Here is a 22800-nt window from a genome sequence, read left to right on the forward strand (position 1 = left end):
TATTAATATTTGAAATGTAACATTACCTATAAAGTTGGTCATAAATACATAATTTTGTATCTAATGTGGTATGGATTTTCATGGACACAAAAATAGATCTGTTGTAATTGTAAAATAATTTACCAATGTAAAGTCTTAAGTTTTCAATTGAACATTGATATATTTGACAATAACACAATCACTGACATTTTCTTTAAATTTGCTGATTTTGGAAATGCTCAAAAGGCAAACAGCCGCATGGTGGCAGTGTACTAATGCCAATGGCCCACCATGGTCCGGAGACCACAATAAGCGCACGAGGAATCCACACGAGCCACGACCATGCAACTATTGACCACAACACATCAGGATTTGATAAATGATCATATTAAGCTTTGTCGTAATTTAGCTCTAGGATTCTTGTGTCTTTATACTCGAGTGCATAATGAAATGTAGACCGTATGCTTTGTCATTTGGAAACAATACAATATTTATCTGTTCAACAGCAATTTAATTATTAAAATATCAATATCACTGCTGAAAATAAATTTTGCTAAGCAAAGTTGTTGGCTTCAAAAATGTCCCCCAATCACTGTTAATTTCGGTAGTTTTCTTTTTTTAAATATTAAAACTTACAAAGAAAGATACACAGCGAAAGGATAAGTGTTCTCTAATTGCAGATTAAAAGTGATTTGAGTTTTTCCCTTTTCCTTGGAAGTCGTCCTTTGAAGACAGTTCCATGTGCGTAGAGCGGAGGAGGAGGCGGTGGACCCCCGGAGCCCCCTCTCCGCACATCTCCTGCTCTGCGGTAAAGATGGCGGCGGCAGAGGGGGCGCGTAGTGGTCGGACAACGCCAAAACCCTGCTGAAAGGTTCACGTTTGTGGGAACAAGACTCGCGTGGCACCGTTCAGAAACTCTCGAGTAGCGTTGGAGTTAGACAAATTAAATCAATTAGAGTCATACGCAAACTTTGTGTTTTTATTGTCGGAGGAAGAGTGGGTGGGTTTCACTGTGCTGCTAAAAGCTAACAGGCTAACGAGGTAGCAGCGCTGTTAGCCTGGGCTGGGACTGGGGAGGGGATCATCACTGTGGACCAGGCCGCTTTACTCTGGGGATGTGAAGCAGAGGCACGGCGGCTGTTCGCGTTTTATTTTCACGTTTTCTGTCGGGATGGGACAGCAGGTCGGCCGGGTCGGAGAGAGCACCTCGACCGGACTCCAGCCCCCGCAGCCGCACACGTCCCAGCCGCAGCAGGGCAAAAGCAGTCGGAGCAGCGGTGTCGGGAGGAGACCCAGAGACCCCGGCACAAGCACCGGGACACCCCCCGGCAGGGCTGTCGTGCCCACGGTGCTGGACCCGGGGATCAATATCTTCACATTTCATTCAGGTTAGTGGACCGCCGTGATTTCTCCATTTGGGGTCTCTGCTGTTTGGATGTTTACTGCTGATTAGCAGCTGCTAACACAGTGCCCTGACAACCGGAAACACATTTAAACTTGCACGATTTGTCAGGCTCCAAATGTGTACTTGATTCAACTACGTAAAACATGAATGTCCATTATGTTCCTAATTTTTCAAGAATTGTGTTGGATGCACCAAAATGGTAGACAGGGATTTTAAAGGAAGGAAGCCACAGTTCCTTTTGTATTGTGTCCTCCTTTCTTTGCCTTGGGTGATTGAGGCAGCATTCCCACCCCATTAACTCACTATAAGCCACCAAATGCTCACATTATTACAATATCTGAAGGCTTTTACATGCCCACTTGCCTGGTCTGCATGAGTGTATTCTGTACATGCAGTACTACATCCTAAGGCTGCACTGTGGCAGAGGAAACGTGACTATTGGGCTCTCACTGTTGTGTTTCTGGTGTTGCCTTTGCATTCCTGCTATCGACTCAACTCCGCAAGACATCTTCAATAGATGATGATGTCTGCCCGCACATGCCTGTTTTTTTCTGTATGTTTCTACATGCAGTATCGCCTGGCAGACTGTGGATAATCATTGTAGTATGATTCTGTAACAGTATGAGTCTGTAATGAGGAGTTAATGAACCTGTGTGATTTATAAGATAAGATATTCCTTTATTGTCCACACATGGGGATATTTTGGTGTTACAACGCAAGTAGATACAGTGGGAAAGGACAGATAACTGATAATAAATCTTGGAAGTATGTGGTAGTATGTGTCTAACACCATTAATAATTACTTATTTCAACTATTGCTGCTGACTGATTGGCTTATAATTGTGGAATGTTGATTTGTCCCAATATACTTTGGCTGAGATTATAATATGAAATGTTGTTTTTCCTTTATAACTGTCACTGTGCACTCCTACTTCTGCATTCTTTATTCCAGGACAAAGCAAAATTATGACAAGTCAGCTCTAGTTTGCCCCTGCCACACATCTCTTCCCCTTTTCTCTTGATGCTGAATGTTTATGCTGCTACCAAGACTATTCAGAAAGAACAGAACTTTTAAGAAATTTAATTCAATAATAACACTGATAGCACAATACAGATGGCCTCTACATGAAATGTTGTTTAGTCACTAGTTGGTGCAGCAGGTTTATCTTGTCAAGTTGGCATGCGTCAATGTGAAATTCATTGTTTTATCACTTTAATTTGTTCTTGTTTGCTAAAATATAAATTGTATCTTTAAAACAATGGCCAAGACAATTTTTTTTGTCCATTTCTATTTCACCTCTCTTCAACAAGGATGGTGACGCACTGGATATTTTTTAAATAATCAGATCATCACATTTAGGGCAGATCAAAAGCTTAGTGTGTTTTTGGCGGCAGTAGTGAGTCTTACCCTTATTGTTGCTGTTTACACGCATAGCTGTTAATGTTTCTTAAAGAAAGTCACAGATCCAAGAACATAAGCTGATTTGCGTCTTCGGGGAAATTAGATTAAAGACCCATCCACTTAACTGTGCCCTCTGTTCGGTAATACTAACCCTGGAGTTTGTGTTAATCATATGATAAAACGTAGCCCAGTTTATCCTGATTTTGATCCTGATGGTGATAATGGTGAACGTGTTGCATAAGTAATCCAATAAATTGTGTATATATAACTGCAGCTAACCACCAGGAGGAGCCATGGGCACAGCTCCTGTTGAAACTGGACACAAAATGACACAGAAGGCCACATTAAACAAAAAAAAACATGTGATGTCAACTGTCTGTGTTGTAGGAATTATACATTTGACACATTTTTACATACACCAATTTTAAAACACAGGTGATGATGATAAAATACTAATTAAAGTTCCTCCAACTAACCCTAAAGCGACTTTCTAACACTAAGACTTTATTTCATCAAAGGCCTGGATTATGGACGTCCTCAGGGATTGGCTGTGCAGATGAATGCAGCATCTCACGACCTTTTAATTTGTGCCAAGCCAAAATACAGTGTCTGTTCCTGATCTGTGATGGCGTCACATGTGGTGCAGGAAGGGTAGAAAGATGCCAGTGCCAGGCTTGTGTGGCATTGATTTGATTCCAGGATCCTTTCTGAGCTGCTTACATTTCCACTCCAGAGCTGACCGCATTGGACTCACTTTCATATCTGCAAATTGCAAAAGCTTTCTTGGTCATCTTTAATGGTATTGTGCAGAAAGGCAACTTGTTGGTCAGTGACGGCCCAGTTTTTTAATTCCCTGTAGAAGACCCTCGCTGGTGCTGAATTACACATAGCCCTTTGTTTATTTCTTACTTGTGCAGTTTGTACTCTAGTCATTACATGAATTTACTAGACCAACTAGATATTGTAGTTTATGTAGAATATTTAATATTACTTTAAATAAAAGTAATATGACTGCCCTAACCCTCCTGTCTGATTATATATGACATTGTGAAAAAAAGCCTTTGGGCTTCAGTCTGATGATTACACTGAGTCATTGTAAAGCAGCTTAAATTTACACCCCAGGCCAGCTTAACCCACACACACACACACACGCACACACATGCACACACAAGCACACACAAATGCACACGCACATGCACACACACAGAGCAGCAGTTCGCCAGACGGCAGGATTAGCCTTGGGTTTGAGTCAAATCGAGGAGTGTCTCGTCATTCACCTGTACGTCCTCTGCTTTGTAACATTCCTTTGTTCCGTGGTCCGTTTTCTCATCTTTCTTGTGACTTGACTCGGCTCGTGTGTGAAATGCTCAAAGATCATTGTGTCTGCTTTCCTGTCATCAATAGCCACAATATATCGCAAAAATCCAACATTTACTGTGTTATGCCTCCCATAATTTCCCTGAAGAATTTGATAGAAGAAGAATATTATACACCTGTGCTCCATGTGGACATGGACGTTCAAATCTGACTCTGACAATTTGCTGCATGTTCATCCCCAGTCTCATCCCCATTTCACGCTATACTATCCTGTCAGATAAAGCCAAAATTTCTCTAAGAAAATTACATTTAAAAAAAGACAACGATATAGACAAAGATCTTACCCAGTCTAAAACAGTTACAAACATTTAAATTAACTGGCCTCTGTTCTAAATAATGTTTGCATTCATTTTGTCCTACAACTTGGAGAAAATTCACTCAGCTAATCAAATGTGGCTTAAAAACACAATTCACATAGCTGTACTAATATAAGTGATTGATTCTTTCTCCACAGGGTTTTCAGTAATAACTGATTTCAATGATGTATACCATATATAATTGTGATGGTAATCTCTTACATAACCGGAAGCCTTTATGGACCTCACATTTGATTGACACAGTAAGGTTGGTTTTGGCACAACTTAGTTGCCAGAAGACTTCTGAAGGAGCACTTATGAGAGCCCATTAGCAGGCATTAACCGTCAGGAGGTGGGGCAGAGGAGGCCATTCACAAGCGTTTCCACCAGTTTGTGTCTATGGAATGTTTTAGTCATAGAGGGTTGCATCAGTTTAGTTGTGAGGTGGAGTCATAATGGTGTTGGCTTAGGCGTGAATGAACAGGTGATGCTCTCTCTAGTGGAATTTCTGTATATTTGGTGTACTAAAAGATAGTGTACTAAAACCTAACAATGAAATTCACTCTTTTGTCTAATATGTACAGTGGCATTTAGAACATAACAATACAAGCATGACTAATTGCCTTCTACTCCAGGTTAACGTCTACACTTGTTTAAAAATGGTTTTCAAATAATATTTTTTACAGCCCAAATCATTGTGATTATGATAGATTTGTGTTTATTATAGCAGCCCTACCAAAAGTGCTGCTTCACACCAACCTAATAAACCTCCATCTGTTGTGGTTTCATTGTTGAGAACGTTTCACTGTGGGGTTTGTTGCACCTAGTGTTTGTCATTTCAGATGAAGAGCATGGGTCTGGATAAGCTTAGCGTTATTTTTGCTATGCTCCTCGTTGTAATTTTTAATTAAATTGTTGAAGTTGTTAATGTCGTTATGGGTAAAAGTTTCTTAAATCCACCTCACACCTCTGGGCTGTAGAAGGCTGACCGCTCACACATGGTCCGAACATCTTTAGTTCATCTTCTCTTTCTGGTGTGTGTGCTGCTACAGTCTGGGCAGACAGACTGTGGAGAACCTCGCCGTCATCAGGCTTGTAGTTGTGTGTTGTGGTGATTGTCTTTGTTCAGGGAAACGTCACTTTGATTTGCTTTGGCTGACACCAACTCTTGATGACAGCTGCGACAGTTTGGCATCAGCATGTGCCATGGTCACCTTTCCCAGCTGTTGTTGCGTTCAGCCGTCACATGCCCTCTATCTCCACAGCACAAAGCCCCAGTTTCTCTCTCACACATGTTCTTTACTGTCGCAGTGCGCACATACTCGAGTCCGGGCAGCACACGACATGCCCCTGAGGAACAACTGCCCCCTCAAGCTGAAGCTTTCAGCACACGAGTTACACCATGACTACAACTAATGTTTGACTATTAAGTGCGTGTGTGCACAAAGACATTGGGTCCGTGGGTAAGATACTTCATGTTGCCTGTTGTTTAAAGATCTATCGCAATTGAATAGAGATCATAATTAGCAGATCGCAAAGACTGCAATTAATTAAGTCCTTTTCAAAATACAAAATATCTTGTCTTATTCTCTATAAACATGCTCTGAACTACATGCTATTCTTGTATTAGTTCATATTTCAGACTTTTCTCAAACGTTGATGATGACATCACCAGATGTCAACAACACAGGGTACCCATGAAGAAGTGAGCGTCTCTCACTGAGGTAATCCCTCTGTATTAAAAAAAGATGTGGAGGAAACAAATATTTTTGTAATGTATAACGTCTACTAGTTCATTATTAGGATGCAATGAATACATTTATTCTGAATGGGTTGACGGAAGACAATTTAGCTTCATATTATTAGACATCATATTCTAGTTTATTTGCAGCCAAAGAGGGTTTTATATCAAAGATGCAGAATTTACCATTTTTAACATTCATTTCAAGTTTATACTTTGACATGACATTAACACTTGCTAGAGTGTAGCTGGCCTAATATCCATTGCTTCCATTCTTTGGTGCATTTGTGCTCAATCCTTATCTCACATCAGTGTACATCGAACAGAGGCATGGTGGACAATGACGTACGAGCCCTCTAACCACTGAGCCACTGTTTAAAAAATTACTGCTTTGTGGGTGAACAATAAAAACTGGTCTTTCAATACATGACCTAAATTAGTTGAATACAATAATAACTTGCACGAGACCCTTAGACCTCTGGCATAAAATCACTGTGACATTGTGACATTCCCTAATGTGGGTGTGATATGCAGAAATGTGATCTGAGCTGCTCTGGCAGTTGCCTCAAACAGTTGTACCCCTGATTACAAGAAAATGATGGTCAATAAGACCCTGTCCTCCCAGAGGACTGAGATGAGCCATCTGCTCTGAGCCACACACTCACATTCATCTCATCTTTCACCAAACTCTGTCCCCGCTGTCCTCCGGCCTTCTCATATTGAGTCTCCTCCCCTTTCACACATGTGCTCCTGGACTCTTCTGCTTTCACAAGGGGCTCATTCCAACAGCACTGACCATGGGTGTCATAGCCCTCCAGAAGCCATTTGGACCATGACTCATGAGGACCTTGCATCATGTTATTCTTGCCAGAAGAAGTTTAGTTTTTTTAGGTGTAGTTTTTTTGTTAGTTTTTTGAACAATTTATCTACACGGAGCAAACATGGAACATTTTAAAAATCCTTTCGAAGCATTTAGATGTTTGTAAAAGATGTATTGGGAGCTTTGGCTTAGCGAGGTCACTGCCAGTGCTGCCATGCAGTGCATGTTGCTGCAGAACAAAGGTGAGAACATTTCGTGTAGCAGTTATTCCCCAAATTAAGCTTGTTTATGTTTAATGATTGAGTTATTTTAATGGCACTGTTCTTGTAGTTTAACTTCTCTGTATTTGAGACTGTAGACTTCTGTACCATTATCGAGCAGTTATTTTTCTTCCTAACCCTATCCCTCTTGAAGTACAGTTGTTCAGACATGCAGTCGGTGTCTTTGGCAGCAGCTGGCGCATGTCCATTATGTAGTTGGGTATGCGTGTGGGCGTGTTGTGTAGTTACCACAATGTTTGGAAATAGTTTCTTTCATTATTGTCCAATTTTAACCCCTCCTCCTTGTAGCTATTGGTCTATAAGTCATCTACTCTCCACTTCCACAGCACATTGACCTGGAGTCTAGGCACAGTGTAGCTGTGCTGCTGTTTCCCACATTAGGACTTTGAAGTAATGCCTTTAAGGTGCCTACAGGCAAACAGCAGTTTTGAGGAAGAGTGGGCAGCTTTGAGTGCCCATAGTCTAAAAACTGGATTCAGTCTGAACAATGTAGATGGACAAATAGGTATTTATTCATTTGACCTCCTACATTGTACACTGTTGCAAACTACACATGACAATCTATTGACGTGTTCTTAATTTTATCGCTTTGCTTTCTCTCCAGAAGTGCTCCACCGTCCATTTGGCCTCGACTCTGCGGCGCTGACTGAAGCTGTGCGATGGAGCTCCAAGGAGAACCTCCTGGGGGCAGCTGAGAGTGACCCGAATCTCTTTGTAGCACTTTATGACTTTGTTGCTAGCGGAGACAACACTCTAAGCATCACTAAAGGCAAGTACATCACGGTCATTTAAAATATGTATCATTGTTTATTTATTTATACTCTATCAGAATAGATTTCTTTCAAAAGTCTTTTGAAAGTAATTTTGTGAAAGCTACAGTAACATAAATTCTCATATCTAAATATGACTGATCTGAGATCCTCCAACCTTCCCTGAGTCTCCTGCTCATTGTATTGCTGCCACTAATCTCAGCTGACGTCAAACACAGTCAAGGTACCAGTCACTACATGCCTGGGTTGGCCCTGCTTTTTCTGACTGATTCTGGTTCACGCAGCTCTTTCATTGTTGAGATGCTTTTTACGTAAACGGGTCATGTCTAACCCATGACTCACTGAGCCTGCCTACTGTGAGTTGGGTTTCTCCATGTAATACAATGTGATGATGTAGTGATCACAGGTACTTCCTGTGTAAGCTGCAGAAGCGCATGACCAGACTCATTTTACAACAAATGTCATCTAACACTATCCTTTGATTTTGTGTCCGTGCTCAGGTGAGAAGCTCCGAGTGCTGGGCTACAACCAGAATGGTGAATGGAGTGAAGTGCGCTCAAAGAATGGCCAAGGCTGGGTGCCATCCAACTACATCACCCCCGTCAACAGTCTGGAGAAGCACAGCTGGTACCATGGGCCTGTGTCTCGCAGCGCTGCAGAGTATCTCTTATCATCTCTAATTAACGGCAGTTTCCTTGTCCGAGAGAGTGAAAGCAGTCCTGGACAGCTCTCTATTTCTCTTCGCTATGAGGGGAGAGTCTACCACTACCGCATCAACACTTCATCTGATGGAAAGGTGAAAGTCTCAAAATTTGTCGTGAATTTATTTGACTGACATTTTATTTCACTTCATATTGTTTGATATGCTCCAATTGTAGGTGTATGTGACGTCTGAGAGCCGGTTTGCCACTTTAGCTGAGCTCGTCCATCATCATTCTACCGTAGCTGATGGCCTGGTCACCACACTACACTACCCAGCGCCAAAATGTAACAAACCTACAGTGTACGGAGTGTCTCCCATCCATGATAAATGGGAGATGGAGCGAACAGACATCACCATGAAGCACAAGCTGGGCGGAGGCCAGTACGGAGAGGTGTATGTCGGTGTGTGGAAGAAGTACAACCTCACAGTTGCAGTCAAAACGCTTAAGGTCAGTAGCAATCTTTTTTGTTCCTTTGACAAATATTTTATGATTTGTCTTGCATTACATATTTTACTCCCTCATAATCATCTATTTTCCTCTTTTTGTAATTATTGTACCGTAGATATATTATTTTTAGTAGTATATTGCCACCTACAGGCAGACATTAACCCTACAAGTTAAAAGGGTGGCACAAAAAGTACAGGTTGTTATCCTGGTCACACCTTGTTATCCTGGTCACACCTTGATTGTATTTTTCCATAACAGGAAGACACCATGGAAGTTGAGGAGTTTCTCAAAGAGGCAGCTGTCATGAAGGAGGTTAAGCACCCAAACCTGGTTCAGCTACTTGGTCAGTATTCAAAAAGATTACGGTTTACATTAATTGTTCATTAATATTGTATGACACCTGCCATTTGACACCTGTGTATTTTTGAGCAGGTGTTTGTACTTTGGAGCCTCCATTCTACATTGTTACAGAGTACATGCCGCATGGGAATCTGCTTGACTACTTAAGAGAGTGTGACAAGGATGAAGTGAATGCCGTGGTGCTGCTCTACATGGCCACACAGATCTCCTCTGCCATGGAGTATCTGGAAAAGAAGAACTTTATTCACAGGTAAGAATGTCTTGTATGATTAACCCCAATTGTAATATTTTTCTTTCTTGTATTATATTAATATATGTTGCTGGATTTTTCAGAGATCTTGCTGCAAGGAACTGTCTTGTGGGGGAGAATCACATCGTAAAGGTTGCTGACTTTGGCCTGAGTCGGTTAATGACTGGTGACACCTACACTGCTCACGCTGGCGCAAAGTTTCCAATTAAATGGACTGCACCGGAAAGCCTGGCCTACAACACATTCTCGATCAAATCTGATGTCTGGGGTTAGATTTAGTTTGCTAATGAAGGCATAATTAACACTAAATAAGCAATTTCTTCTCAATTAACACACATTATTCCTTACAGCATTTGGTGTGCTACTTTGGGAAATTGCCACTTACGGCATGTCACCGTACCCAGGGATTGATCTTTCCCAGGTTTATGACCTCCTGGAGAAAGGTTATCGCATGGAACAGCCAGAAGGATGTCCACCTAAGGTCTACGAACTGATGCGAGCTTGTGAGTCCATTCTATAGTTTGTAAAGTCTATAAAAAAAGTAATGTTAATTAATTGAATAAATGTTATAACTGGCTTAACCAAACATAGTTTATTTTTTTCTTAACTTTTTAGGTTGGCAGTGGAGTCCACTGGATAGGCCTTCTTTTGCAGAAACTCATCAAGCTTTTGAAACAATGTTCCATGATTCTAGTATCTCTGAAGGTACGGATTTGTGGTTTGCTTGTTAGTGGCATTCGCACTCAGCAATTATCACAAATTGATTCCTTAAATTAATTAAATTGTGTTCAACTTTGTTGTAGAAGTGGCAGAGGAGCTCTGTAAGACCGCCTCCTCAGGTCATTGTGGACCACTGCAAACATTTGGTCACAACATGCCATTGCTGCCTTCCAAATCTCGTACACTGCTCAAGCATGCAGAGAACAAAGAAAATATAGAGAGCGGACTTGATGGGCGACCTGACCACAGCATCCAAGGCCACTCAGGTACAGAAAAACACATGGTCACCTCAGGCCAGTCGTGCTACGTTCCTACACGTGTGCCAGATTCACAGTCAACTCTGCAGCGTCGGCAAGCTCGCCGTTTGAAGAGAAGAGCCATCATATTCCCCTAGTAATGTTTTTACATTACAGGTTTATAAACTTACATCATCAGAAGTATTTATTTTCACCCCATTTAGTCTTACGTTAAAATAAACGTGTAACGTTGCTTTTTTAAGGGAATGTAAAGGAATTTAAGTTATTTATCTGAGCATTTTTTGATTTGTCTTTGTTTGTGTTCTACATTCTGTATCAGCCAATGGACATCACATGAATAACCATACTATTAAATTTGAATTGTGTAATTTGTTGTTTTTTATCATTTATATACATGCATTTTTTCAGTTTGAATATATTTTTAAATATCAAAAAACAAATATATCTATGTAATGTGTCTCATAACTTAAAATATATAACATCATATCACTAACCACATTTACTACAATGAAAGTGATATTTACAATAAGCAAGGAAATAAAGAATCCTCCTTGTGTCATCTTTTAAAAAATAGTAATATACTCTTAATTATTAAAGTATATACACACGTTTTGGTGATCAGTCACCATTTCAGAGCCACCTGTATGCCCATTTTAAGATGTAGAAATATATGCTATATGTAGAAAATCTATATTTACATATACTTTTTTAACTTTTATCATTTGCCAAGACATTAAATGTTCTTATGAGGAACTTTCCAATCCCTATAATGAGTGTATATGTTATGTGTTACAGGCTGGGTATCTGCCGTTTTGGGAAGTGATGGTAGAGCAAGTAGCTCTCCAGCTTTACCAAGAAAGCAGCAGCCTAGAGACAAGTCTCCCAACAACCTCCTGGAGGATGGACCAGAAATTGGCACATTTACCCGGGATCGCAAAGGAGGGTTTTTTAGTTCTTTTATCAGGAAAAAAACTGTCTCCTCTTCCCCATCGTCTCAGCTGCAACAGAACCTTCCCACTCCACCTAAAAGGAGCAGTTCATTCAGAGAAATGGAGACTCAGCCTCATAAAAAATATGAACCAACCGCTGATTTTAGTGCTCCTCCTCCCTTGCCCCAGTCGGACAGTCTCAGTGGCTTCTCAGCCTCACCTTCTCACTCCCATGTTGAACCAACTCAGTCGCGCTGCTGTGGCGCTGCTTTTGGACAAAAACCTTCTGGAGCAGGTCTGAATTCACACATTTCCAGCGTTAGCAGTTGGAGTGGTTTAGCAGGATTTTTTACTCCTAGACTTATTAAAAAGACTCTGGGTTTACGGACAGGGAAGCCCACATCATCAGAAGAGGGCACTAGTCTAGTAGGAGGACCCAAACCCTTTCCTAGGTCCAATTCTACATCCTCCATGTCAGCTGGTCTGCCTGATTTGGAGCGAATGGCCTTGACTTTACCTAGGAATCGTAGTGCAAAACCACCTCTTGAAAGGACTGCTTCAACAACATCTCAGCCAGAAAATGGTGCTGCCCGGCCCTCCGAAACCTTGCTGAAGAGACTGGATGAAGGGACTGCTCAAATCAGAGATCGGCCCAAAGCCAAGCTACTACCAAGGAGTACTGCAATAGGACTAAGAGCACCTGCAGTTGGAGGAGAGGTGGGGGATTCTGAAACTTTGACCAGGGTTAGAGAGGGAAGAGAGGACATTGGAGCAGGTATAGAGCGGCAGCAGAGTTGGTCATCTCCTTCTAAAGGTTCTAATTCAAGTTCCTTGTCAAACTCGACAAGTGCACCAACTCACAATCACAAAGTTCCAGTGTTAATATCCCCTACACTGAAGCACAGCCCAGTGGACGTGCACCTTGTCGGTCTAGACTCTCAGGGGAATCGTTTCAAATTGCTGTCTGAGCAAGCAGAAAGAGACAGACCTCGACTGGTCAAACCCAAGTGTGCCCCCCCACCACCTCCCACGCTTCGCAGTCTGCAGCAATCTAACAGTGCAGAGGTGGAAGAGCAGGCTGGTGCAGGCCCTGTCGAAATTAATGGAGACATGTTAAAAAGTCAAAGATCAATGCGGACTTCTGGAGGAGCAACGACGGGTAGACCGTCAGTGCCACCACCACAAGTGCCCCCTTCTTCTGGATCTCCAACCACAATCAGCACTACCCCTACCAAAATGGCAAATGGAGCTACTACCACAGCCTCATCCAAAGTAGCACTGCGGCGAACCAGGCAACAAGCCGAAAGGGTGCCACCAGAGCGGGTGAGTCGTGAGGCTCTGCTGGAATGTGCAGAGTGTCTGAGCAGCGCCCTGAATGCCAACTCTGAAAGCCCCTCCAGCGGCCATGTACTGGATGCTGGTCATCAGCTGCTCGACTTCTGCTCAGGTTATGTAGACTGCATTCCTCAGATGAGAAACAAATTTGCCTTTCGAGAGGCGGTGGGTAAGCTAGAGCTAAGTCTGCAAGAACTGAGGGCCTCTTCGTCTGGATGTGGAGGCTTGAATAACGTAGGGCCCAACACTGTACTGGACAACCTGCACAGCTGTATTAAAGAGATTAGTGATGTGGTACAAAGGTAGGCACAATGACTGTGAAGGTAGTCCGCTCATTCAAGCCAACAGACAATGTTGGAAAACAAACACAATGTACCTCTGAGAAATCAGTACAGTTTTATTTTTATTTGTTTACACTATCTGTTTTAAATGCCAGTAAAGACACTTGGTTTGTACATACTACAATGATACCTGTCAGCATTAATTAAGTAATTCATTGTCAACTGTTGCTTTAAATCTCACATTCTCTTTCAATGTTGTCAACACTTAAGTGAAAATGGGGGGGAAAGCTTTGTCCACAGATCTCAAGTTTAGTGTTGGGTGGACTGAATGTCAGAGTACAGCATTTTACCCAGATTATGAGGAAACTGGTTTGGCTTAGAATTGATTGATTTTGATCAAACCAGATTTAAAGCTGTACAGCGTTTGTATTTGCTTGATTGGACATATTTTACCTGATCAATGAAATGGGCTTGAACAATATGCAGAGTGTATTGTAAATTGCCCAAAATCATTTAAACATTTCCATATAAATGGGTCAAATTCTGTACTTTTTAGAAAATGTGTTTGTCCATTGATGCTTGACTTCAGCATTTCTGTCTAATGGGACCTAACCTCCAGTTATTTTGGGGCAAAAGAGCACATGGTTGAGTAGTGGTTTATCCTAGAAGTGTCCTTTTTTAATATGGACAGTGTTTGTCTGTGGCCTTGTTATGGCCTCGGTGCCTCAAATTCTTTATGTAGAACCACAGACCGAGAGACTAATCTCACAGTACTGATTTCTCCACAGATTAACTGCAGTATGTCTTCAGCACATGAGCAAAATGTATATTGTTGTGGTTCCAAGAAATTCTTGGAGAATGTGTATGTATGAACTTGAATTTTAAATTATTTTCTCAATTACAGATTATTTGAAAGAAATTGGTTTGAATATGATTTATTTCATATTTACAAAAAGTTTTATGTATGGTTATACCATTAAGAGATTAATGTAGTACAAGACTAAGGCCCATCCATCCAGACCTGAATATGTTTTATGAATGTATTGTCCAGGTCAGTTCTTCATGTGCATGTGTCGTTAATATATATACTATAAGATTGCCTTTTATTTATTATTTTATTGGCCTAATGTCACCTTACATAACATACATACAAGTATTTCACACAAGTTTCTCAATGCATAAAGCAAAAAATACTCATGTACAGTTATGGTGCACACAAACCGCACATCCCATCAAATTAATTTAAACTATGTTGGAACTCTTGTTTTGATTTACACTGGAAAAGGCTTAATTTGATCATGACACATCTGAATAATTATTTTTTAACAATGCAAGTCCGCACATTCTCATTTGTCAAATGTCTTCTAATCTCAATATTTTATTTTATATATATATTTTATTCACTGTGATGGTCAATTTACAATAGGATTCATGGTGCCTTTTTAAAATTAATTTATGTACAGAACACAATCACTGCAAAAATGTACACACTCAAATCATCTTTTGCCCTGAGATTGTGATCAAAAGACCAAGAACATTTCTGTACAGCTGCCAACTTGAAACCCAATGGTGCACTTTGTCTACAAATGTTGAAAGTTCTTCGTTTCCAAAGCCATTTTCACATTTTTATTGTGACGACCTATGTTTTCTGTTTAAACACTAAATCTAAGCTGCTCTTTTATTACCATACTCTGTTTTAGTGTTCTCTTAAGTGTACTTTGTTACTTGTATTTGTTTTAGAATTGTATTTGATTAATTTTTTTGTATTTGGTTTAATTTTCCAATTCAAATCGATTTCATTTTAAAATCACATTTTGCAAAACAAACCATCAGGATTTTATGTAAGCGGTGTAAGAAATTAGATGAAATAATCTGAGATTCCATTTCCAGTTTATTTTCTACGCTTTGAGCATGCCTTTGCTCTTGGAGGATCTGGAGAATGTGTGAACAAATCATTATACCAAAGGCCACTTCTTCAGAATTATGAGTGCAATGTAATCCAAGATGGACACACACAATGTGATATGTGAATCTCAACAGGGATAAAAATGGCAGATTTTCACAAATTTTGTATTGTACAAATTATATTTTTTGTTTTTATTTAAAGCTCACATTACTGTGAAGTTCTGTTTATAAGTGTGAAGCTTATTGTAAATAATAAAAGTATTGATTATGATTGTCATTTTTCCCATATTACATTCTATAATGAGAAAATATGAAATCAAATGGTTGAAATAGATGCCGAGCCGAGCCCACCCTTCTATATAACAAAGAAATATAATTAAAAACAATAAGCCATAGGAATGTCTGTAGCAATTGGATATGTTTAGTATCACAATAGATTACATACACCGGAGATTGTCAAAGTGTGGGCGTGAAGATTTGGGGGAGCCAGACGTGTGACGCGTGTTTTGAGCAGATAAATGCCCAGTGCTAACATGGGGTCAATCACTTAATAGGAGAAAGCAGTGGAGGAGTGGGTCAGTCTGCCTCTGTGCCCCTCACACATATTTGCTGCATTTGATTTTTTAAAGAAAAATATTCCTTAAAAATCTATAAAGGGTTAAATTGAAAAAGTAAAATGTGTATGTGATACCTGGAGACTAAAACTATTATACAAACTTGAATTTGACTTTCGAGGTCACTTGACTGAGAGAAGTATGTCTTAAACATTTATAAAATTAAATCGAAAAACTAAAAGGTGTACCTAACACCTGAAGAACCTACAATAATAACTTGGATTTGACTTTCTAGGTTACTTGATTTAGAAGCTATAATAAACAATCCTTGATTTTAGAAAAAAAATATTCTTTGAAAATCTATAAAGGGTTAAATTGAAAAGTAAAATATGTGTGGGATACCTGAAAAAAAAAAGAAAAATTATTACTTAAAATTATATAAACGGGTCAAATTGAGAAAGTAAAAAGACTAGGATTGGTGACTAACAATTTGGATTTAAACTTAATCTTGTTTTTGTTTTTTTCCATAAATATATCATAACATATGTTTAAACAAACGCTCTCATCTCCCCTGCTACAGTAATACTCAGAGGAAGCTTCTGTTGTAGATTTGGAGGCGAATTCCCAACGTGAAACTAACTTCTGCACGGTGAAAAGAATGATGAGCTCTCAGTTGCTGACATTCCTTGAGAATTTTGAAACGGGCGCGCCCCACACTTTGAGAAGCTCTGACGGCTCTGACGTACACAGTGAATGGCCCAAACCACTTCCGGCTCCTCCCATTCGTCACTGTGGTAAAGATGGCGTCCATCATGGAGGGGCCGCTCAGCAAGTGGACCAACGTTATGAAAGGCTGGCAGTATCGTTGGTTTGTTTTAGACTACAATGCTGGGCTGCTCTCTTACTATACGGTTTGTATTTCTCCGTTTTGTTCATGATAAACTGTAAAGCCAAAGTGAGTTGTACTTGTGTAGCTCAGGCAGGATTGGCCTTGTATTTGTCTGGAGTTGAGTCTCAGCTGGTACAAGGGCGTGTCTTTAGGCATAGGCTTCACAGCTGCACCAATCACAGCGGCCCCTGGAGACAGTTAAGCCAATCAGATGTGTCCAATTAGGTTTACTTCCGCCATGTTAGCTTCTTAGCTATTAGAAATGGTCAATACAGATGATACAGTGGCGAATTTCTGAAAATGCCATCAACGCAAGAATCATATAAAATGCTTGATTTTATACGCACTACTCTCGTAAAAGTAACTTGTTGAATAACATTTTTTTTAAATTAGCACACCCACTAGCCGGTTTTGTGTTGTGTGGCGATCACTGTTTTTCTTCTCCATAGGATTCCTTACAAATGTCTGATAGCGTTATGAACGTGTAACAAACAAGCCCCAGTGTTGTAATGACACTGTCATTAGTATTCAGGACACTGGGCTGTTTAACTGACAAGATTACTTAAATATATCAAAAGTAAACAATCAAAAGAGATTACTCAGAATTTAATCAATAAGTTGTGTTCAGTTCACGACATTTGTATTGTGGTGCATCACACACGCACATAAACTCTTATCTATACAGATCATAGAAAATCCACGTGTTGAGCCTTTTTTAATATTTTGGATCACAAACTTATATTCATCTTTTGGTGTAAAATATATTCCATGTTTTTATATTGTGGTTTTATTGCTAAAACATACGTAGTAATAAATGTTTTGTTACCTGCATTGGATTAATAATATTAGTTTAGCAGTCAAAATTTAAGGGTTGTCTCTCCAATGTTATTTCCCCAGATATTGGGCAGGACTCTCTTCAAAAAGATTTGTAAGTTTAATGGAACTTTCTTGGTTAAAAAAAGTGTGAAAAAAAAGTAAAAATATGTACTCCGAGGGAAAACGTGAATAAATTGCAAATCTTAGTTTAGGGGTGGGAAGTATTTATCCAGTATCCAGATATTGATATTCAGGCAAAATTATGTGAATGCAACAGAAATGTATTAACACACGTCTTTAAACATATTAGTTTAGATTTAATTGTCAAACAAACATGCAGAATTATCACCATATACCCTTATTTGAAAGGTTTTAAAAAAACTGTTTTGTTGCATTTTCTTTTTTACTACGGTATATTCGCTATAGTTGATATTCAGAGTTTGCATATTTTCAAAACAACATTCATGATAGGATCTAATTTCCAATATATGGCCGACCGCTGTCCGCCGTGCTTGTCTGAAAAATTGCAATTATCATAGTTATTTCCCTCATTTTTTTCTGTTCTATTGGAACATGAATATTTTACTCCGTTTTGCAATTTTAGATAAGATAATCCTTTTTATCAGCCGCATATGGTGTGTTTACAATACACTGAACTAAATGTCCAGATTACTTGGATGTGAATGAACAGATTACCGACTATAAGTTGGTCTTTGTTTTGTGTTTTTCAGTCAAAAGATAAGATGATGCGAGGATCCAGAAGAGGCTGTGTAAGACTGCGGGTGGGTTCATTTTACTTTTGAACTAGTAAAACCTTTTCTCAGAAAATCTTGAAACATTCGGACATTTTAGTTATTTTTTTCGTTAAACAAACAATCACTTGGCTGATTCAGATTTTCTCCAGCCTTTTATTGTGAATTTTACACTATCATTGGAAGTACTGTACACCGAACATCCTTGTAGTCTATGCTTCCAGTGTTCTTTAATGATCACTAGATGGCAGCATTTCAACCTGTGCTTAGAGAACCAGTTTCATGTTATGAATTCACCTGTGGACAAATTCACTTCTATTTGGTCACATGTTACAGACATATCTGATCAATATGTTTTCATAATCTTAATAGTTTAAATTAAGCTAACATATGATGCACAAACTCCTCCTAATTTCAAATACCGACACTTACCTTTTATTACAAAGCAAGTAGCTCCCAACACAAAGAAAGGAGCACATTCAGCTGATTGAGAACCAAATGAAAAACTACTTTGACATTTTTTAGTTTTTGTGTGTGTTGTTGTTTTTTAAACATTGTAAATAAATAATTATTGTGATTATCAGTAAAATCAATATATCTCTTGAACATGTTTACTTGCATATCTTGTAACACAGACGCTGGTCATTTGCACAAAGTGTTTCAGAAAATGCGCACATTCTATAAAATGTCATTAATGCCAGACACAACAGGAGACGAAGAGAATGTCTCTTCGGTAACTTAGAAACGTGTAGAAAAACGTTTTATATTCCACACAAAACAAGTCCTGGCACTTTCACATTTCCACCCATCCTGCTTTTTTTTCCCTTCCTCCTTTTGCCCAAACTCCACCCTTAGCCCTGCCTCTGTCTGCCCTGTGTCCCAAAAGCCTGCACATGTCATTTGCTGAACGTGAGTGGCCGCCGCCTGGCTATCATCAGCTTTTGAGTGAGCGAGTGTGAGGCTGAGATAAGCTTGAGTCTTTTTGTGTTTGTTATGACGTAAAGCGGGTCCGTGTTGGGCAGGGGCACCGTGGAGTATGTCTCACCGCCTCGTCCCCTCTTCTCCCCAGGGTGCTGTCATTGGCATTGATGACGAGGACGACAGCACATTCACTATCACTGTGGATCAGAAGACCTTCCATTTTCAAGGTAAAATGTCTCGCTGGTTTATTTTTCCTGGTTGACTTCTTGCTGCGAGCTTCTTTCTGCCATTCCTCTCTCGCCATCCCTCCCTTCCTCGCTCTCGTTCATCCTCCCTGCCTCTCTGACTCTTCCTCCCGCCTTTTAAGTTCCGGATTGGTCTGCTCTAATGCCAGGAAGCGCATGGACATTTACACAATGCCGTAGCATGCTGTTTTGCCTTCCTCCTCCGGAGTGTTTTCTGCCTTCCTCCTCTGGACATTCTCCAAGCTCCATGACGTTGGACAGAGGGTTGTTTGGTTGTTTTTGTAAATAAACTTGCTCTGGCTGTTTTTTAAAAGGAGCATGTAAGATTTTCTCTGACCGTGGCTAAAGCAGGAAGATTGCTGCTGCTTGTGTGTGTCTGCACTTGAGCCTCTGGGAATAATCTAGGAATAGTGCTGAGCTTGGAGGCTGAGCTCAGGTCTCTTCTGCCTCAGCCATTCGTCTTTTGCTACAGGCCGCTGCTTGCACAACCACTCACTCTATGGGGACTGGTTGTTTCATGGCTTCTACCTCCAGCATCGCCCCCCCCCTCCTGCCCTGCTTCCTCCAGCTGAAAAGGAGCCGCTCAGTCCACTCCGCTGACACACTGACGTCCTTTTTTGTTCTAATGCTACATCAGGTCTTGACTCTTTACCAAGCATCTGTTTGTCTTTACTCCATGTCTGTCCTTGCGTTTGTGTCCATTGCCCCTTAACACCATCGAGCTTTACCCCATTTTTGGGGGGTCACCCACCACAGTCTATGGGCCCCTGGCTCCTCTCACCTCTTCCATGCCCTGTCCCATGTCTGTGTTCCGAAGCTGTATGCTGTGGTTCTACAAACGCAAGGGTAAGAAGACGGTGCATGTCTCACAGTCCGCATGTGTGCCAGCTCTGGACGCGGCTACAGTGAGGCGATTGTGGCGGTGTTTGTCTTCTGGGATGTTCTTTTGGGTGGAGCTGGATGCCGCGTATAGATCTTAGACTTAATTGTTTGTTGACGGTCACGGAAATGGCTCACAATTGTAAATATAGGATGCGTTTATGTTGGGCTTATTTCCTTATTCATAATACATACAGATCTAGTGCGCTAACATCCTCATGTCCTCTTTGTAATATTGAATGGACTTTTGATCAAATCAGTAACGTGTATAGTCTCTGTGTTTGTCCTTCTAATTATGTTTCTTTATGATTGACTTGCATTTTCAGCTGTGGTATAATGGCATTAATTCGTGCTGAACAAGAGATTCGAGCTACTGCAGCTCCTAGCTTGGATTTCAGATGATGCACAGGACGTTGAGCCGGATTTTTTGGTGTAACTGTAAAATGATCCTGCCTATTATCCTATAATGTGGCTGGTCTCACAAATTATCATGATGTACAGGCATCTGGCTCGTTTTAGTAAAAATATTTAGTAGTAGTATTGTTTAACCGCTCTACCTTTCCTGCTTTTGTTGCTCGAGATGTAGAATAACATGACCTGAAGATAATTATATGAAATGTTATGTGATAAATTTGTCTGTTAGTGTATAGTTTGACAGTATTCTGAACAGTACTTTGAAGCTAACTGGTCACTGTGCCTTGTGCAGATGTGTGTTCTTTTCTATTTAGAGGAAGCATCCATTATTCATCAGTTCTTCTCCCCTGACGATGCATCAGAGCAGCCTGATAGCCCTTTAGCTACCCCTTCTCCTTGTTCCCCTCTCTGCTCTCCATGAGTGTTTTGACTCCTGCCTCAGCATCAGACGAGCTCCTGCTGCTCACTCCTGCGCCGCCGTAGCCATCATTTACACAGCTCAGAGTCAAGCATTTTTAAAATCACATTGGTCTTGACGAGGATGTTTCACTATTGAGCATTTTCACTATTTTGTTTTGTTTTTACCATTCAATTATAACACATTTATTTATTTTGTACCTTTAAACATTTTGGAATATACAGAGGTGAAGAATTTGTTGGAGAAAAATCAACCATATGATTCATATATTATTAATGAGGATGTCACTTCTTAGTGTTATGAGGAGAATCTTCACAGTTCAGCAATTATTCACAATTATTGACACCATGACCAACAGTGACAAGCGAAAACCCACATTCATTTGAATTAATCTAGATCACTGTTCCTTTTAGTCTGACAAACATTATGAATGATAAAGTGAATTAGACTTAGACAAACTTTATTGATGCTCGAGGAAAATTGCTTGGACACAGTAGCGTGCAAATTACAATATAATGACTAAGGACAAAAAATAAATGGTAATAAAATACAGGCTAATTAAAGTAGTAACGATTACAAATCATTATTTCTAAAGAGAATTAGACATAAACAGCTGGACTTACTTAGTTTGTGGTGTTTTGCACTCAGCCTTCTTCAGGACCAGTGCCTGTGGATCCACTAGACTCCACGTCTCAAAACCTTCATCATTTAATGTGTCATAATATATGTAGAAGTCATATTAAAATAAATTAATGGTATGACAGAAACAGCCAGATAAAAAGCAGAGCAAAATAATCTTGAAATTCCTAGATATGAAGTAACTTTATTACCAAACAGTCCTTGAATCAAACTGGCGATAAAGATTTTAGTTTTGCGCCACACAAAAAACATTTTGATACTGTTGTGACGCTCCTGATAAAAGAAAATTGCAACAAACTAGAAAGTCACGAGTGACAATTTCACATGTTTCTAATCGGGTTACGGCAAAGTTCACATCGACTGTTTACTCACCTTTTTCTACTTCGAATACAGACTATCTCTCATGCCTTGTTTTTTTCACCGGTATAAACATGTTTTTTTCAATCTGTGACTATGATATAGTATTAAATTCTAGTAATAAAGGTTTAAGGAGAAAGTTTTTGTCAAATTGATCTGTTTCGCCCTTCACTGCATGAGACATAAGGTTTATATTTCTCAGATTAAAGGTTGTAATTGTTTCCCTGCCCCGTCAGTGGGAGGGAAAATATATTGATTTAACATAATTTCCCCTGTACTGTATTTTGTCAAGTAGCTCTGGAGCTGCCACTGTTCTGTCACGGTGAAGACAAACGACATTATCTGCAGTGATCTGGTCCTGTTCTGTGCGAGGGCAGCAGTGTCTGAGTGGTTTGGCCTTTGCTTTGGCTTTTAACGCCTATAAAAGCTTTTGTACTGTAACTCTGCTTTACCGCTGCCACTGAAGATGAACACAATAAAAACATTAAACTCCTACTAGGCCTGTCACTTATTGAACAAAGTTAAACTCCACTTAACTACTTTCAATCAGTGACATGACAATGTGTCAAATGTTACACTGAATAAGTTAGTTTGACAAAGGTTCCTGTCACTTCAAAACGTTACTTTGCTACTTTTGATCTGTTAAACTAATGGGTT

General features: G+C 40.0%; 2 protein-coding genes across 7 annotated transcripts in view; both read left to right on the forward strand.

Annotated features, from left to right (window-relative positions):
• Window positions 1-729: 729 nt before the first annotated feature.
• abl2 (c-abl oncogene 2, non-receptor tyrosine kinase) lies at window positions 730-15530 on the forward strand. 5 transcript variants are annotated; one of them, XM_072439463.1, is made up of 11 exons: window positions 730-1367; window positions 7906-8070; window positions 8572-8867; window positions 8950-9222; window positions 9481-9565; window positions 9655-9832; window positions 9916-10100; window positions 10183-10335; window positions 10448-10537; window positions 10636-10818; window positions 11605-15530. In XM_072439463.1, the coding sequence occupies exons 1-11, from the start codon at window positions 1151-1153 to the stop codon at window positions 13377-13379; spliced, it is 3600 nt and encodes a 1199-aa protein (XP_072295564.1). In that variant the 5' UTR covers window positions 730-1150; the 3' UTR covers window positions 13380-15530. The 5 variants fall into 5 exon arrangements, with proteins under 5 accessions (XP_072295564.1, XP_072295565.1, XP_072295568.1 ...); XM_072439464.1 differs by having other exon boundaries at window positions 7909-8070; XM_072439467.1 differs by lacking the exon at window positions 730-1367 and adding an exon at window positions 7175-7262.
• A 1047-nt stretch (window positions 15531-16577) lies between these two features.
• Window positions 16578-22800, forward strand: part of osbpl9 (oxysterol binding protein-like 9) — a 19902-nt gene continuing 13679 nt past the window's right edge. For both annotated transcript variants that reach the window (XM_072439515.1, XM_072439516.1), the window contains exons 1-3: window positions 16578-16724; window positions 18250-18300; window positions 19340-19418. In XM_072439515.1, coding sequence (XP_072295616.1) covers window positions 16614-16724; window positions 18250-18300; window positions 19340-19418 — 241 coding nt within the window. In that variant the 5' untranslated portion in view covers window positions 16578-16613. The remainder of the gene's footprint in view (window positions 16725-18249; window positions 18301-19339; window positions 19419-22800) is intronic.

The sequence above is a fragment of the Eucyclogobius newberryi genome, unplaced genomic scaffold, assembly GCF_026437365.1.
Source record: "Eucyclogobius newberryi isolate DKJ021-1_F unplaced genomic scaffold, fEucNew1.0.hap1 SCAF_9, whole genome shotgun sequence".
NCBI classification, from domain to species: Eukaryota; Metazoa; Chordata; class Actinopteri; order Gobiiformes; family Gobiidae; genus Eucyclogobius; species Eucyclogobius newberryi.